The 18330-nt window shown below is 42.5% G+C and overlaps 1 protein-coding gene across 2 annotated transcripts; it reads right to left on the bottom strand.

The window, feature by feature from the left end:
* Positions 1 to 4593: 4593 nt before the first annotated feature.
* On the bottom strand, positions 4594 to 17843 carry C16H5orf24 (chromosome 16 C5orf24 homolog). Of its 2 annotated transcripts, XM_059825280.1 has the most exons (3): positions 17794 to 17843; positions 8807 to 9236; positions 4594 to 6962 (listed from the first exon to the last, which is right to left on the bottom strand). In XM_059825280.1, exons 2-3 carry the CDS (start codon positions 9231 to 9233, stop codon positions 6922 to 6924), a joined length of 468 nt encoding a protein of 155 aa, XP_059681263.1. In that variant the 5' UTR covers positions 9234 to 9236; positions 17794 to 17843; the 3' UTR covers positions 4594 to 6921. The 2 variants fall into 2 exon arrangements, with proteins under 2 accessions (XP_059681263.1, XP_059681262.1); XM_059825279.1 differs by lacking the exon at positions 4594 to 6962 and having other exon boundaries at positions 8468 to 9236.
* Positions 17844 to 18330: the final 487 nt, after the last annotated feature.

Genomic DNA, 18330 nt, shown 5'->3' with positions numbered 1-18330 from the left:
GAGGGGACAGAAGTCTGCTGGAGCTGAGGGAGCAGTACAAGACAACAGTTCAGCTCAGATCCCAGCCTCTGCCGCTATTAAATACAAATAGCGGGGTTTTTTAACCGAGTTTCCTGATGTCAGCCCGGCCAAACCCCGCTGTACGGCAGTGACACGGGTTCCTTCGCGCCATCCTCCAGCCCAGGGCCTAGTCCACCGACAACGCGGCGTAAACAGGACGCGCTGCACGGGCAAAGCTGACGCAGCTGGAGGTCGGCAGGCATTTAGTTCACTGTGGATTTAAATTAGTTCAGGTCAAAAATTCTTGCAACGAGGGAAATGTCGTCCAGAGGACCTGACAGGATGTTATGATTGAAGGGTAATTGAGAGGGCACACAAACGCACCCTGTAATTCGTTCCAAAAGCGTGTTTTGTTATAACCTGGTATCGCAGCCCTAAGGGCCTGCTGGGACCAGGAGTTCCAAACATCTGCCTGCCGAAGGATTTGCCTACTTCCACCCGCTATAGAGAAGTACAGATTCAGTTTGGAATGTGTTTGCACACGAAAACAAGATTCTAACCTACACCCAGGCTGGGGTAAGGGTAAAAGCCTGTGAACTAAAGGCATGTTTTTTAAGGCTAAAAAGAAAATATGAGTTCTCGTCCATCAGCATACCACCAAAGCTCCCAAGCTGAAAGGCAAGATGAATGTTCTGGCATTTCTTTTTAGGAAATAAAATAATACTCCTCTTGCCACAGAATTAGTTCTTGCTTTCAGTTTAATAGTGAAGCTTCAGGACTACTTGGGGCATGTTGAAAATGAACATAGTACTTCAAGCGCCAACATCCCCTTTTTTACCATGTTTCTTCAAACTGCCAGCACCACACAATGAGATTTTGCCAAAACTTTGCACCTGTCAAAAAGTGAGTGAGAATGATGACCTAGGAGAGTATGAACCATACACACACACTGGAAAAAAGCAAGGAAAACACTGTATGTGCATATAAATGAAGATGGGTGTCAGCTTTATTACAGAAATGGGATTTTTGTCTTTGTTTTTGCTTAGGGGACACTTCAATTCTGTCCTTTCTTATAGTGCACGTTCTCTTGCTTGGAAATTTTTTTCTTTCAAAGTCCAACTTGCATAAACATTCAGGACATAAAAGTGTAGAGATCTAAAACGTGAGGTTTGCACATAGAGGGAAAATACTTAACTAGACCAGCTGATACAGACCAAGCAAGCAAGCTTGAAAGCAAAAGCACATAAGGAATACAAGCTGGTGCAGACAGGTCAGGAAAAAGCTGCCCCATTCCCAGCTGTCCGTATCTTTGAGTTTGGACAAAGCGGCATTTCCAACTCGAAAACAAGCAGCCTTCTCCTGGCCGAGGACTGCACGCGGTTCCCAGTTCTCGGCTCTGTGCCATCAGGGTCTAGCGTCTCACCTACTGCAGCCCCGGGTGGTGGCAAGTCTCAAACACAGATGACGATATTCCAAACCTTTAAAATACAGATAGCTTTCTGGCAGCATACCTCCATCTGAGACATTTCTGTGGATTTCATCCTAACATAATATTCTTCCTACCATAACACAAATCAAAAGGTTTGTGCAAAATTGCATTCTTTTTTATGGTGACTATATGTAATCTATCAATGGAACACAAATGAACTCCCAAGAATGATATAGTCAGGCTTTATCATACCCAACTCCCAACAGTGCTTACGTATTACAGAGAAGGCACGTTTCTTACAATGCCTGCCAGTTTTGTTGCAAAACTCTTTTCAGTGGCTTATATTTTTCTGATTTTTAATGCCAAATGTCTGTTTTCAGGAAAAAGTCTAGTAAAAAACCACATTGTTTTGCATCTATTCAAAACTCTTGGATACATTAGAAAAGGTTTCTTTGTTAGCAAAGGAGCTGAAATTTAGCAAAGAGGAGGATTTGCAAAACGTGAGCCTCTTGTACCCATGAATAAACACCAAAACTTGGTGGTCATTTTGTGCATCTTAGATTTCAGCAGCTGGACTTCTCCCCTCCCCAGATTTCCGTCACACTGGGCAAGCCTCTTCACAGCAAGAGAAAGAGCAAAAGAGGACACGGACTGGCACAAAGAGGCAACACCAGGACCTTCACCAAGACCAAGGTTTCCACTTATGTATGATCCTGACGTCCTCACAGCCATGACATTCTGTGTATTCAGTACTGCAAAGATGAGGTAGAAGAGAACATAACAGGCATTCAAGTCAGGAGCACAGGCTGAGGTCGCACAGGCAACTTAAACCTACACCTAAATTTGGGATGTGTGACTTTGTCATCTTTGTTTTCTCAATGTGGCTGCAGCTGATTTTTTTTATTTAAAAATATGACCACTTGAAGCAGTAAATACACATTTTAGTATTATGCATATCTCACAGGCCTACTCTGAGTAATCAAACTTGTGCTAATTGTTGCTGTGATTTTTTTCCCGCTAATTAGAACAAGCTTTTGTGGTATGAAAAAAACAACATGAAAGGCAAGAAGATTTATCTGTCTCAGATAATTTAAAACAACACTTAAGAATTCCACAACATTTTTCAGCTTCAAAGTAGTTAAAAGTTGTTAACTAATGACTCCTTCCAGCAACCCTGGAAGATAAGCAGATATTTTTTGCTGTGTTTTTACCGATGGGGAAAAGGAGACATTGCCATCCCTAGGCCATGCAGGGAATCTGGGCGAGAGCCAGCTCCAGAACGTGGTAGCTTTTGGGCTGCCAATTCTGTATGGTCAGGCCACACCTCTCTCTTAAATGTTAGACAATAAACACAGAGCCACAGGCAGAACCTGGATAAAAATAGCATGCAATGCAAGACAGAGAGTCAGTCCTTTACTTTTAGGCGTTACAGCTTTAAATGATTAGCTGTCAAGAGCAATCTTCATTTGTCCTCGTCCAAAAAGACACTCTGTTGAGCCGGTATATTTAATAGGTACAATATCACTAATTCACACTGTACTAGTTGTGCTACTTTAAGAGATCACACCGAGGAGGTACAAAAGCATAAAAATGCCAGCCCAGCCCCAAAGCCAGCCTTGGTGTCTCATTATACACATAAATGAAATTATTAAAAGATATAACCATCTTAAAGACTTCAAGATGTCCAGCTTGCATAGCTGACACCCCAACACTGCTTGCCTGTCAGCATGAATAAATCGTAAACTGGTCCTGTCATCAGAAACTGCAGCTGGACTCGCACACCAACTGCGTCTCGAGGGAACAGGCTGCGTTGCAACTTTTATCATTCAGTTCATTACATGGCAGAGAACACAACAGCCACAGAAGGTGCCAAGCAACTTCCAACACAGCTGAAAAGCCCGTATTCTTGTACAATATAATTTATGACTGACTTTAATACTTAAGGTTTCATTACAACAAAGAAAATAATCCATTTTGCTCAAGGAATCACATCCAGGAGCTGATTTTTAGACCGTGACGCAGCAGACTGTAGTCGAACTCTGTTCTAAACACATCCAGTCACCTTGAAAGCCAAATATTTAGAATGGCCAACAACAACAACAAAAAAGGCATCAGATGTCTTTTTCAGGTAAAAGCGACTTAAAAGTCTGCAAAATAACTGCATTTAAAACATTTCAACCCTAGATGCATTCAAGGCCTTTGAAAGTACATGGAAGAGAAAACAGAGGGTGCTGGAGAGCAAGGGGAGAGTGCAGACCTAGCAGTCTAGAGTGCAGCTTCTGGTAGGCAGGGCTGCCCATCTTGCTCCAAAGTTACTGAAAAATTTAAGAAATGAAAAAAAAAAAAAAAAAAGAGGGGTTGGGTGGTATGCAGAGCACATCTTACCAACAAAGATAAACTGGAATATTGCTAGAACACGGATAAATACATGTTATTCATCACAGAATAATGAATAATGACCACCATTCCATGAAAAGTTTAGTTTATGAGTACTCTCAAATTGATTTCCATGTGCAACAGAAGGGAAAAAAGTTAGCAGCTTACTATTTATACATACATAGCTATATCTCCTTTCCTTCCCTGTTCTCATATTTGAGTGAAAGGATAAGAACAATTAAGTTACTGTAGCAGCATTTTCAATTCATTAAAAAATAAGCAACATTCTTCTATTTTCTGATACCTTACAATTCATACAGACTTTTTGCTTTAATTCAAACATACAGGACTTGCCTGTAACAAGCAGTACACATCTCACGTACAAATTCAGAAAGCAGAGTATACTGAAAGGGTGAGCTTCTTTATCCAATTTAAAAATCACACAATACAGTGGCCTCCCAACTCTCACAAATCCTGTGTGCATTTTGAAGTCCACAGTGGCATGAACACACTCAATCTGTTGTAGCCAGACTCAATTACATTTCAGGGAGGCAAGGGACAAACACAACAAGCTGCCGGATTTTAAGGGAAACCTGTACAAGGTGTACCAAAACATTTCAGCGCTGGTGCCAGTCACTTAACTATGACGGAGACGTCAGGAGAACAAACAGCATTTCCATTCCCAAGAGAGAAGGGCTAAGGCTATCGGTCTGGTAACGCTGTTAATAGGCATCTTCAGCCAGAATTTAAAAGATACTAAAAAAAGCCCAGAGAAAAAACTGTTAAGTTTTAAAGTATTAACTTTATTAATAAATATACATCCATATGATGATGTAAATACAGATCATGAACACTACTCCATTCCCATACACATAATTGCACACGAGTAGCTCAAGTTCATGGACATAAAAACATACACAGTATCTAATCAGGCTTTTTACAGCAGAGGACGGGGTGCCGATACTAGTTATTTAACAGATTACTGTTTCCCCCAAAGTAAACCTGTGGAAAAGCAAATGATGAAAGATTAAAGTATCAGAAAGTGGTTCAAATTTCGGAATACAGGTTTTTCTATTTGAAAAAAAAAAAAAAATCACAAGGAGAAAGGTCTAGTCTCTACAGTAAAGTCATAAATATATTTAAGCAGTGTTAAAATATACGCATTAAAATAGAGAAGAATAAACTTCTTTTGTGGTCAGAAGTGAAGTCTGCAGTTCAAAGTATTTATGATTGTTATCAACTGTTTTAACTGTCAACTCTAAGGATAGCGTGAAACATTATTATACATACAACAAAGAATAGCAGAGTCACAGCTAATGAAACCATCGGACAAATGACTTCACATTGCTCTGCCTTTTAAAGCTCTTCAAAAATGGGGGAGGGAGTTAAATTCTCATCAGAATTACTCTGTGTATTGTAGTTCCAAGTAATTCTTTTCACAGACACATCACTTTTCACTGACAAGGCCTGGTTTTGTCCTGACTGAACTCTAAGATCTTTCAGACAAAGTGAAAATATATTCATTCAGAACAGAGATCTTTAATGGCTCTTGATACGTAGTTATTTTGATTAGTTTAAACTAAATCCGAGATATAAAGAACATTGCTCTAATGACAAAGCTAACTGCTGATTTTAAAAATACTATCTTTGATATCGAAGTCAGCCACTTCTGATGGTATCTGTTTTTTTTCTGCCAAAATATGGTGCAAGCGTCTTGAATATGTCCAGTGCAAGACTTTATAGTAGCAAAATTATTTGGTTTTAAAGTTTAAGTAAATTTAATCACAAACTCAATAGTAGTTACTATATGTATATTAAACAGTGAACTTGTATAGCATCATTAAGGAATAATAGCAAGCTAATACATTTCATTTATGTATAAATAAGACGTTAGAAACTTGGTAATTAAAAGAAATTATTAAAAAACAAACTTGACATGTAGATCTTCTGAACAGTGTTAACACACAACAGTGATCCTAGCTTATGAATAGCTGAATTATGATATATAAAATAAGCAATTTACCTTACAAGTAATGTTTTCATACTATGGGGGGAAAAGGCCAGTTTTCCCATTGGTACTAATAAAGTTTAGGCATTAACATGCTGTTTCAGTGTTTCTCATGGAAAGAAAAGTGTTGAAAAAAGCACAATGTATTCTGCAGATTATACATAGGAAAAGCAGAAGTATTTGAAAATTCCATTTCTAGTTCACTTTGAATCTCTTAACTTTCCCCTCACTGCACGGCACCAGTAAACTATAGTTAGATATAAAATATACCAGGATTAGGAAATGCCCAGCAGTGCACTTCTAGGGTGCCATGCAGCCCATTATAGACTCTTTGAGACTCTCTGAACGCTTTTCTACTTTATGCTCATCATTTCACAATTGACAACGTTAATTGCTTTTTACCGGGACTATATTCCATCTGATATAATTAAACAACACTGTAATGAACAGAAATGGCTTAGATGATTTCATTATTTCATCAGCATACTTGAATACAAAATTCATTATACTAGCAGAATAGCAGTACATCTGCATCGTCTCCTGACACACGGCACAGCACCACTGCGTGGATGCACAAGTGAGAAACGGAACGGGAGCAAACAGGATGAACAGGAGGAGGTAAGAAGTGGAGTTTCTCCAAGGTACAGCGGTGACATGCAACGCATTCCTTGCCAGCGAGGCGTGACACTCTGGCGGTTATTACATTCAGCTGAAGAGGACTGCTTTCCCAGCTGAGTTCAGGAAAGGACTTAAAGCAGTCTTTTGTTGAAAAATCATCTGATTAAAAACAGCCAATACAACACAGATCCTGAGGGTGAATTAACTCACGTTAGCATTTCGCATGTGTCAGAAGTCACATCGTTCTGAGAAAGATTGCTAAATTTCAGACTTGCGAGTTCGTTGAGGAACAGAACGTATAACTGGATTTCATAGCTTCAGCATGAAGAAACTTAGTAGCAGTTTAGCTGCCGTTAGTTCGTCTATCGACTAAGGAGCCATCCAGTATAGTTGAGGTTCATTGTCTTAGTTGCCAGTGCATACACAGTTCCCCCAAAACAATTCAACACACCTATTGTAAAGTACAGCATAAAGTCCAGCTCAATATGTGTTAGGCATCACTGGAACACCTGAAGGCTTGCTGCTTTTTTCCTGATAAAAAAGGTATGAAACATGACATCTGTTTCTTAAGTTGTCATCACTGCAATCAAGAGTTCTCATCTAAATGACAGCAGGCCAGATAGCATTTATGTTAACAAAAATTATCAGCATCATTACTCATTCAGCGCAAGCTCAATTAACCCAAAGTTTTCTGTTCCCCGCAATCTGCAAACTCTATGTGTTCTCCCCCCCGATATCTGAAGCTACAAACTTATCATAATGTCATATTATATGTGAAACAACTTAAACGTAAACTTTCTTCCAGATGAAAAAAAAAAGCTTTCATTCCAGTAAAATAAATTTAGAACAAACAATATGCAACATTGAGGACTGATTTTTTTTGAAGTCTAGATTAAAGGATTTTATACACACACTCACACACTCTCTCACACTTAAAAAAAAAATTTAAACACACCCAGCTGAAAAATGGAACATTTCTTTTGGAAGGAGGCAAGGTTTTAGTTTGAGTCAAGAAAGGTATTTATAGTTAACCAACAACATTTTTTTTCAGCTTGCATGCATAGATGAATTACTTTATATCTGGGGTCTAGCAGTGCAGTAAACTGCATCCTGTTTGCATCAGCTATACAGTTTGCTTTTATAAATCATGAAAATGGTGTCCTTTGGTAGATATATACGCTTCCATAACTTAAATATAGTATAAGTGTCAAACAACGAAATAACTGTATTCCCAGGAATATCTGGCAAAACTAAGTCTGAAAACTTGGCAACAGTGTCTATTTAAAAAGTTTAATTTGTAAACATTATAGATTAATACTTTAAAAGCTATTAAACTGTCGCCACCTAAGCACAGATTTTAAAGGCAAAAAACAGTGTAAATAGCTATTTACAGATTTAAGAACATACTGTTTAATATCAACCAAGTGCGTAACTAGAATGAACAGTACTTAATTTCTTATAAAATATTTCAAATCTCAAAGAATTATTTGTGGTTTGGTATATGTACTATTAGGCATTTCAAACCTGTAACAGCATAACTAAAAGAACAGCTATCACCTAAAGGCAAATGAGCTTGTATTAATAAAGCTGTAACGTACTGTACAAATGCTCAGTTTTTTTTAATATTTTCAAAAATATTTTTGAGGCATTAGTTGAAATTGTCTTACTGCTACAACTCCAGCAACAAAAGCCACCTGAAATCAGCACTTTAAAAAAAGGTTGAGTTTTTTTGTTTCAGTATCTATTTGAGGTCTGTAGAAGCTCCTGCAGAAGTGGAAAATGTAGCTTGCTGCTTTCTGTATCAGTTTTTCTTATCAAGCAAGAACTCATCCGGCTAAGTTCCTTCTTGTGGGATAGGCCACATCATGAACTGACAGCCAGCTAATTCTGTCCTCCTTATTTCAATTATTTAATGCATAACCACACAACTAGATTTACCAGAAACTGAATGTAAAGCCAGGGACACGGGCATTACTTAAGTATCGACACCAAAGCATATGCACCCCTTCAGACTTTCTTATAAATTATGATTTAAAACCAAGAAAACTCCCTTTAAACCAGTGCCTTCTCAACATTGCTTTAGAAGTGACTGAATTGCACCTGTAGGCTATGGCATTATTTGAATAAAAATAAAATATAGAAATTCAGACTTAGGCAAACACTACAACAAAATGCAAGAAACATGCCAAAATTCAGAGTAAAGCGGATTAGTAAGGAGTTACTAATTCCCTCCTTTCATTCATTAGGCTGTTTCATTTTGCTACTAGTTTCACCAGCAGCATGTACTCCTCTGTTATGCACCATAGGATAGGGAAAAGCTGCACTGCCACAAGTATAATTTAGATTTGCAAGCCGTGATAGAGCTTTAATGCTACCTGGAGGTCTGCCTGGGCTGACTTTGTATCCTGCTGCTTTAGTTGTACCCAAGGGTCTGCCTGGACTTGTCTTAAATCCCGCTGCTTTGGTGGTCCCCAGGGGTCGACCTGTGCTGGTTCGGTACCCTGCTGATTTTGTGGTCCCTGATGGCCTTCCACGTTTACCAGATCGGTTGAGGCTTTTCTTTTTCTTGAGTTCGTCTTTTGTCTCTATATTCCTGCCGCTTGTGGTCTGCAAGTGCGATTCGTTCAACGCATCTTGTCTCTGGCATGCAATCGGTTTGTGGCTGACTGCGTGGCTGTATTTACTTTGCTGCGTGGCATACAAGTCAAACTGATCGGCAGATCTCACATTGTCTTCGTTAAGGCAAGAACTCTTGCCGGTCCCACAGAAAGCTGTATTGCCGCTGGCAACAGGGTGCATCATTTTCTACCAAAAATAAGAGAGATAAATATGTATCAATAAATAATAATACCGCAGTGTTCCACAAGAAAGAACCTTTCAAAAGCTACCTCTATTTCTTAAAATTAGTCCAAACTGCTTTGTCTATTTTTCTGAACAGTATTGATGTCAGTAAATTACTTTTTTAAACAAAAAGTTTTATCAATCTTTCTCTTGAGGTTTTGCACGGTAACCTTTACACTTAGATAAAAATGACAATTTAAACTACATATTATTCAGACAGCTATAATTAGGGAAGAAGAACATCAATGAACTGAACAAGACCATTTCAGCAACCAAGGTATACAATATCCGCTCACCCACCGCAATTTCAAAACCTTTCTCACTGAATCTCATCTAAATTCTAGGCGTTCTAGTTGCAAGATTAACCTATCACCTGTGAGCCAAGGAAAAATATGGTATCGCTGTCTTGATTTAGTAGATATAGACTTCTAAAGATTGTTTTTGTTTTAACTGCAGCAAATTAGTAAAACACTGATCAATTTTGTCATTTCTTGTCACGATTAATGTGAAAGAAAGAAAGAAACAAGTAAGACATTCAGCAAAGACAACGGTGCCATAGCTGGGAAAGCAGAGGTACAAAATAAATCTATTACAAAGTACAAGATGCTAGATTGCAGAAATGCCACTGCTGTCCTAGTCTGAAGAGCAGGTACAAATCGCTGGTAACTCCAACCCCGAGATAACACCTCTGGGAAAAACAACGCAACTCCTGTTACAGACGTGCATGCTGTCACACATCTCCAAATATTCCAGAAAACAAATGTGGCCCATCGAGGTCAACAACTGCTTTATATAGCCTGCTCTTTTTGTTAGACAAAACCAACTTGAGCTGTGCTCTGTTTACAGAGGTTTACTTCTTTAAGCAAGAATCAAAGCCCTATCGTCAGGATGGCAGAAGGGTGACTCTCACTTGAACGTTAATCCCCGTTCCAATGGACAAACTGACTTCCAGCTGCTAAAAACCACGTATGGTCACTGTCACACTTACAAACAACAATTTCTAAATACATTAGTTATGCTTCTATCCATCATATCAAATCCCTGCAGCATATGTACTGGGGCAGAATCACAACAATTAACAGTATTACTTGTATTCTAAAACTTATTTACTATTAATGCTTCTGAATACCAACTGCACAGATACTGCCTCAGATTTCTTAATAGTGGAGATACCGTAAGAAGCCAGCAAGCGCCTCAAGGAGCAACAGGATGATATTTTCACCCATTCAACTATATTGGATCTACCACTTAAATAAGCTGCAAATACTCAGTTTAAGATAATATTTAGCCATGCTGAAGACAAGATTAAGCCAATCAGTATCTGGCACATCAGAGTATTTCTGCGCCCTACAGTCATGCTTAGGACACCCAATATTTCTTCCTGCAGTAAATTTCTCTAGTAGATAAGATCTGGAAGAATTACTGTATTTTCCCTGCAGTAGCTCTGGAATATCACCTACAGCAACCCAATTTAAATTCTACCATTGATTACTGAATTTATTTGGCAGTTATGAATGTGTCCTCCCAGCCAGAAAGAAAGCATACAGCAGAGAGGGTTTATTTACCCAGGAGTAAATCCCTGTGCCCTTTTCCTTCTGATTACAATGGGTACATGCCCTGCTTTAACACCCAATTTACCTTGGCTCGTCAAATGCGCATTACGGTGTATGCGTTACTCTTGTGCAAATATAGGAATATGGGTTTATGTCAAATAGTGAAATTACGATACTAATACAGTTTAAATATTAGATGGTTCTAGCAGAGATTACCTGGGTGCTACAATTCTGGTGTGTTGAATGGGGTACAGCGGAACAAACATGAAACCACTGTTATTGCAGCTGTCGACTAGCAAACGAAACAACTAACAGTAATTAGCAAGCCTGCGCTTAGCAAAGAGCAAGGGAAGTAAGCTACAGGTCAAGAGACCAGACAGACTTTTCTGTGCAGCAAGAAAAAGGAAGCTTAAGGTTTTTTACAATTAGCAGTCAAAAAAAATGTTACCTTCCTTTAACCCCACTAGAATAGGGCCTACAATATCACAAAAAATACCTGAGATTTTTCATGATACGTAATTGCAAACATAAGGGTTCTGATAATGTACTTCTGCTGCCAAGAGAGTAAGCCCAGCGGCTCTGAAAGGTTGTTCATCTGTTTGTTGATACACTGGAGGACACTTGGAGCAGTTAGCAGCATTCCTGTCTCAGTACTCACTCTGGACGCAGGAATACGGGTTTCAGCCCCAAAAAGCTACTCCGAGCTTGACTACCACAAAGAAGGGTCAGTTCAGCTGCCCAGTATCTGAGGAACACACCAGACCAGGGAGAAGGCACTGAATAAAGTGAGGGCCCCTGTTATTTCTCAGGAGACTGACCACCACTCAGACTCGTTCCTGCCTATGTTACGTTCTTACTCTCCACTTTTTCTCCTCATTACAGTCAGGGGGATTTTTTTCTAGACATCATCCATTTTTCCTGGGGAGAACCATCGCAGGTACTCCTAGACGGTGAATATATCCTGCTGTAACTGGCAAACGTTGGGGCTTCATCACCATATGTATGCGTTTTGTGTGTACTGTGTGTACTGTGTACTGTAATATCCCTGAGAGCTCTCGACGAACACTAACTTTATGTACAAAACCTGGCTGATGCTAGTTTACCTTCCACCTGGCAACAGCTAGTATCACTGTAATTGATGAAAGAAGAAAGATGCACAAATGAGTATCCGTTTAAAATTTCTTACAAGAGGAAGCTTAAAAAACCCCCACAATCTTGGTGGAAGACTGCCAACGGGGGTTTTTTTAATGCTTTTTCTTTTTCCCCTCTCTGCACCATGTTTCGTCAAACCATGAAGATTTCAAGAAACAGCCAAGGTTCATATTCTGGTTTTTGATTCAAGACTTTTTTTGAAAAGTTTTAAAAAGGAAATGTGTAATCGAGCTGAATTACCCTAACATGGACATCTCCAGCATAATTTTACTTCGTTCACATTACAGCAGGGAATAAAAGAATGTAGTGAGTCTATCTGTAGAGTGGAAGCAGGTTTCTTGGCAGGGAGATATACAGTATAAATAAGAATTGGTATAAAATGCAAAGCTATGCCAATTTAAAAATCACACTCTAGCTAAATTGTATAGCCAAACACACACAACTTTGTGTGCAAGCATTCTTAAATAAAACTAGTCAGAAAAGTTTCCAGTTAAATAGAACTTACTTGTTTTAAACCTGTAAATAGACACATAAAAGATACTTGCAACAGTTTACTTAAATCAGTTTTTAAAAACTGATTCAACTGACTGGCTGAATGTCTCTGTGTAAACAAATAGTTAAGATGAGAAACTGTAGTAACGAAATTTAGTCATATTTCAAAAAGATTTTTACTGCAAAGTGGCCGTAGAGGATTTTCTGTATGGATCCTTATTCTATCTGGTAATTTATTTCTATGGAAATGCTGGGGAAGGGAGGAGACAACTGGATAAGCTAGCTTTGGGAAAAGAGAGGCAGCATTAGAGCTTCCCGTGCAACGAAGCACAGACGCTCCACTGCTGCTAGAAATAAAGAAACAAACAGGAGCATCCATCCGGGACCCACAAAGCTTTGCTGCGGGGGGATTTCTGGACATGGTAACGACCCCTCCTTTTAAAGCACAGCTGCACTGCCACCCTCCTGAGTACCTGCAAAGTTAACCTGCTTTGGTACTAGCAAGGTGAGTTTGAAGCTTTGTTTTGCTCAGATGACAGCCAGGCTACTGATCGATCAATACATGATGTATGAGGCTGTCATTAAGATGTTTTGTATTTCACAGTCAAGCTTGATATCGTTTGTTTTTTTCTGCTGGGAGATGAAACAGAAACCATATTATAGGCAATACAGACGCAGCACAAAACTTAGGAAATTTCACCTAATTCCAGTGATATTACAGGTTTTGGACAGACAGAGAGATCGTATACCCTTGTATCCCTAAATACAGGTTAACATACCACACAGTTCTAGCTTAAAACTGCTAAGGCTTCTGTTACTGGTGTGGCCCATCTCCCTCTAGGCTTGAAACTATGCAGAAAATCCCCATTCATGTCTTGTTCACTACACAAAATTTTGACATCAAAGCTACTCAAATCACATTACATAAAAACACCATCTTGGGTTGTGACACGATGCTGCCTTTAGCTTTCAAACGTCATGCCCTTTGCTTTCTTCATGGGCAGAATTTAGCTGCCAGCGTAGATAAGATGAAAACTTTCACGAGCAGAGGAAGTATGCAAGCCCACTGGTACAGGCACTTGCTCATTAAATACTTTATACTGAGTACTGGACCTGTGACCCATTATCTGCGTTAAGCAGAAGAATCAATTCCAACGTAAGAAGCGGGCAACCGCTCTGGTCTCACGCACCCCAGCCTGCTTTCTGTAACGACAGCCTGGTTAGCACCAGAACAGACCTGACGCAGCAAGTGCTTCTGACTTCTGGTAAAACATGCTTGAATCAGAGCAAGACTGAACAAAACTGGAAGCACATCTGTATTATAGCTTTTCAAATGACATATACCAGGAAAGGTAAACTGCTATTGCCAACAGGACAATTTTGCTTTTAATGAGGGTTAGTTTATAAAACCCACTCATTTTTCTGAAGTTTTCCACCGCTGAGCTTGCAGTAGTTTCAACGATATTGACGGAGCTGTAGGAGGTTGTAGCAGTACATTTTCATCATCATCTAACACATAGAAAGTGTATGACATACTACTTGAACACACAAGCAGCTACAAGTATTATTTCTGCACTAGTACTCCGAACGTCAGTTCTACCATTTAAAGCCACTGGAGTAGAGCACAGGACCAGCTCTGTTCAAGGTCTCTGCATAAAGAACGCTCTGTGCCCCGTACGACAGCGCAGGGGCTGCAGGCCCTGGGGAATACCAAAGGGCTCATTTTCTTTGCAGGGGGGGAGTTTAAACAGCAGCAGCACAGCTATTTTGCCTTTCAAGACTGCAACAGAGATATGGTATCGGTTCTGCTCTTCCCTCTTAGGATAGCGGGTGTGAGAAATACTTTCATCACTCAGTGAAGACAATGAATTATATCAATTTAAATGCTTTTCAAGCATCCCTTTTATTGTCAGCTCCGTTTCTACATGTTAACTCTTGCTAAAGTAGGGCCTTACCCAGTTTTTAAAAACCTGTAACTGCTTGTTTTCACAATGTTGCACCTTACCTTGAGTGTTCCCATAAATGTAAATATTTTAAAAATACTAAGTATGAAATCCTATCAGTGGCACAACATACACCATAGCACCTGAACCTACATTTGAAATCTAACCTACTTCTGAGGCTAGATAACCAGTTCCTCCAAAATGTGCTTATGAAGCACATTCCACAGCTGATTGCATAATAGGATTTTTCTCATCATTTGACACTAGGCAAAATATATTAAAAACAGCCAAAATAAAAGAAACTATTTCTTTACAGCAGTGACTCGGTAGAGCTACTACATCACAACACGAGACTGCAAATTGAAGAGATAACATTATTTTGAAAACAGTTTTTCTCTCAATTATTCTTAGTGCAAAACCACTAAGAAATTAAGAGTTTCCCAAGCAATACAAGAACTTAAAAGTACAGTCCTTCCCCCGGTGACCCAGGGTCATTTTCTTATGTGACGGAAGTTAAGGGAAGAGTTATTTGGAGCAGATCTACCCACCCCCTTCAAATTCCTCTTCCCCAGACATGCCAGGCAGAGGGGCAGCCTTCCCTTGCAAAGGGGCTGCGACTCCTGCTCCTTAACAGAGAGCTGCAGCCTGGGTGCATCTCTGTGCCTCCGGGAGTTCAAGGCTTTTGACTCAGACACCCCTGGAGAAACACTGCTCTCCAAAGCCTAAGCACCAGCTTTGTATTGGAAACACAGATAGGCGCTGCTTTCACAAAGATTAGATATTGTCAGGCACTAGCTAGGCTAAGTGTCAAGTAAACTGTGAACTTCCAGGGATCCTTCATGATTTGATTGCAAAACCAGGCTAACAAGTAATTGTTAACGCTCGCTAACCTTAAAAACCAAGTAAGTCATATCTAAGGGCAGTTTCACTCGATGCCAACATCAGCAAGAATGTCACCCAACTTCTTCCCACCCCAAAATTAAGATCATATAACCACATGATGAGAATCAGGACACTTGAAAGGGGTAAGACAGCTTCACAAAAATTAAGGAAGATCACGTCAATGATCTAATTAACTGTGCACCTCCAGTTACACAGACAGAATTGACAGTTTGGTTTCATAATCAATAGAAACCACTCTGAATCCGCATTTTTTTCTGCATGGGACAATCTTGCCCTTTCCTCTTCTCCCACATTCCCGCTCCTTGTGCCAACACTAACTATTGTGCAAGAGCAGGACAAACCAACACCAGGGATCTGACCCAGGTGAAAACTAATCCAACAAGAAAGAAAAAGCAACAGTTGGCTGGCATTGAGGCAAGAGAGGAACAGAAACACACATTTCCATTACAAGTACAGAGACAGATTGAGGTCCCAGGTCAGCCTAAGCTGCACTGCCCACTGGCTGCCACTGACCCACTCCCCCCTGGTCCCAGTTACTTAAAAAACTAACCAGACCTCAAAAAAAGATTACTTTTCAACAACGTAATGGACTCAGAAGACCTGAATGAAGGGTATGACAAGTCCCAAACACAGCACAGGGAATGCAGGTTGGGGAAAAACCCCCACAGCTGGGGATGGGGCAGCGCAGAATCAAGGCAGCCATCAGGCCAGACAGACTGGCTTAGAAAGTACGGTTGCGAAACTGCACCCTGATTATTCTGTGGTTCTGTAATTACCAAACTTCAAGGCAATCTAAATATGCATATGAATGACAGAGCAGGTAGAGGTAGATCTTTATAAAGAAAGGATTATTAGTGTTTGTGAAATTGTCCATTAACCTCAAGGAGGTATTCCCAGGTAAGCAGGAGCAGACCTTGCCACAGCCTAGAACAACGGCTTTGGGGAGGTGGAGATGTTTCTTCATCTCCGTGGGTGTTCTCGCCCACCCGCTCTTCTCCCCAGGGAACAGACCTCTAGAACAATAGCTCGGAGAGGTAAGAGGTGCTCATTCATCTCAGTGGGTGTTCTCACCTACCCTCTCCTCTTTCCCTAGCCTCCTCCCACAAAAGGATTTTGAAGATTAAGAGATGGATTGATCATCTCCATCCTGATGTGCACTTCCACAGTGTTTCCCTGCAACAGGACTCGTGCGAAAGGCTCCGGACACCTGTCAGCACACCCAAACGCAGCCACTGCAGCATACTTATGCTAGACTGCAGAAAGACAAAGTCCACTTGTTGAGTCTGTTCAACAATGGCCAATGGACAAACATGTGAGACTTTTTTTGTTTAAGGTCTAAAACCTGAAGGATACGGATACAGACAAGACAAAAAGTTGTAAGAGAAACTGTGGCATCTGAAGACTGAAACAGAAATAAACCATCATTTAAGAAATACATTAACCAAGTGTTCTTCCTACTCTTTCATTTCACAAAAATAAAACCAAGTGGATCAAATTAACTGTTACTTTTCTTTTGATAAATATCCAGAGAGAAATGCATACAAATTAAAGGTGCGACTACTCACTAATTAATTACCCCAGAGAGGCTATGCACAAATAAGGATGTACTAAACTATCTGTAACTGTCGACAAGAACACACACCATTCACTTGCGTTGCGCTAGAAGGCAAAGAGGCACGGAAGGAACGTATCAGGGGCTATCCAGTCACCCTGACACGCAGGTGAATGAAGGCATGCACTACTTAGGTACGGCAAGGAAATACACCCACGGACTATACGCACACATTAAGATTCCACACGTTAACGGAAATATGTTCTAAGTAAAAAGCACTGCACATAGGCTATCCCCACGCACGACAGCCGTGGGTGCTGAAGGGAATCAGTGATTCCCGAGCACAGCGGCGAGGCCAGGCTGGGGAGCCGCAGGAGGCCCGGCTCCACCTGAAGAGGCCAAGGGCCAGAGGGGACAAAGGGGCGGCGCAGCTCCCTCCTGCCCCGGCCCACCGCCTCAGCTGCCACCACGGCCGGCGGGCACCGCGCCTGGGGTGACGGGAGTGGGGGGGAGGCTCGCCTCGCGTGTCACCTGTCCTGCGTGGTGACAGGAACCAGGGCCTGGCCCAAACCCCTCCTCGGCCCAGGGTGCGGCCTCCTCCCCCCGGCCCAGGGTATGGCCCGGCTCCCTCCCGCCCGGGCGAGGGGACAGCGGGACGGGACGGCGATGGCGCAGCTCCTCTGCCGCGGCCCTGCAGGGCCGGGCTCCCGCACCCCGGAACGGCGCGCAGGCGGGGCCCCCCGTGAGGAGACCGGCTGATCCCCCTCGGCGGCCGGGCCGGCCGCGGCCGGCGGGGGAGGGGAGCGGAGCGGAGCGGAGCGGAGCGGAGCTCCCCTCCCCCGCCGGCCGCGTCTCCATCTTGCCCGCCCGCCGCCTCCCACCGCGCGGAGAAGGGCCCGCGGGACGCAGGTCCGGCCCGCACCTACCTGAGGGGATCGGGGCGGCCTGCAGGGCGGCGGGCGGACGGGCTGGCGGGAGGGCGGGAGCGAGCGGCCGCCTCCCCCACACCCCGCCGGGCAGCTGCAGGGAGCGGCGCTGCGGCGGGCGCGGGCGGGAGGGCGGGGCGCGCTCCCGAGCGAGGCCGCGCCGCGGGGGCGCGCGGGGAGCGTGCGCGGGGCGGGGCCGGGCCGGCGGGGGGGGGCGGGGGGCGCCTCCCGCCTCTCAGGCGCTCAGTGTCGGGGACCCGCCGCCATTTTGTCCTGCGGCGGGAAGGTGGCGGGCGGGCAGGCGGCGGAGGTGCGAGGCACGCACGGAAACGTGAGGGTGAGGCCGGCCTGCCTGCCTGCCGGTGCCTTGCTTTCCCCCTTAGGGTGAGGCAGGGCCGCCAGGCAGGCGCGGGGCCTGGCCAGGACCGCACGCAGCAGCCTTGAGCCCGGGCGATCGCCATCGCCCTGCGCCTCTGCGACAGGGCAGGGGAGCAGAGGAGGGTTTGCTGAGCAGCAGGGCCAGCACTGGGCCGTCAT

This window comes from Gavia stellata, chromosome 16, assembly GCF_030936135.1.
Source record: "Gavia stellata isolate bGavSte3 chromosome 16, bGavSte3.hap2, whole genome shotgun sequence".
Taxonomy (NCBI): Eukaryota; Metazoa; Chordata; class Aves; order Gaviiformes; family Gaviidae; genus Gavia; species Gavia stellata.
The sequence above is the reverse complement of the archived record's forward strand: the minus strand, read 5'-3'. Positions and strand labels throughout refer to the sequence as shown.

Bases quoted from the DNA above. Each gene is read 5' to 3' on its own strand.
- C16H5orf24 (XM_059825279.1), bottom strand. From the start codon at position 9,233: ATGATGCACCCTGTTGCCAGCGGCAATACAGCTTTCTGTGGGACCGGC.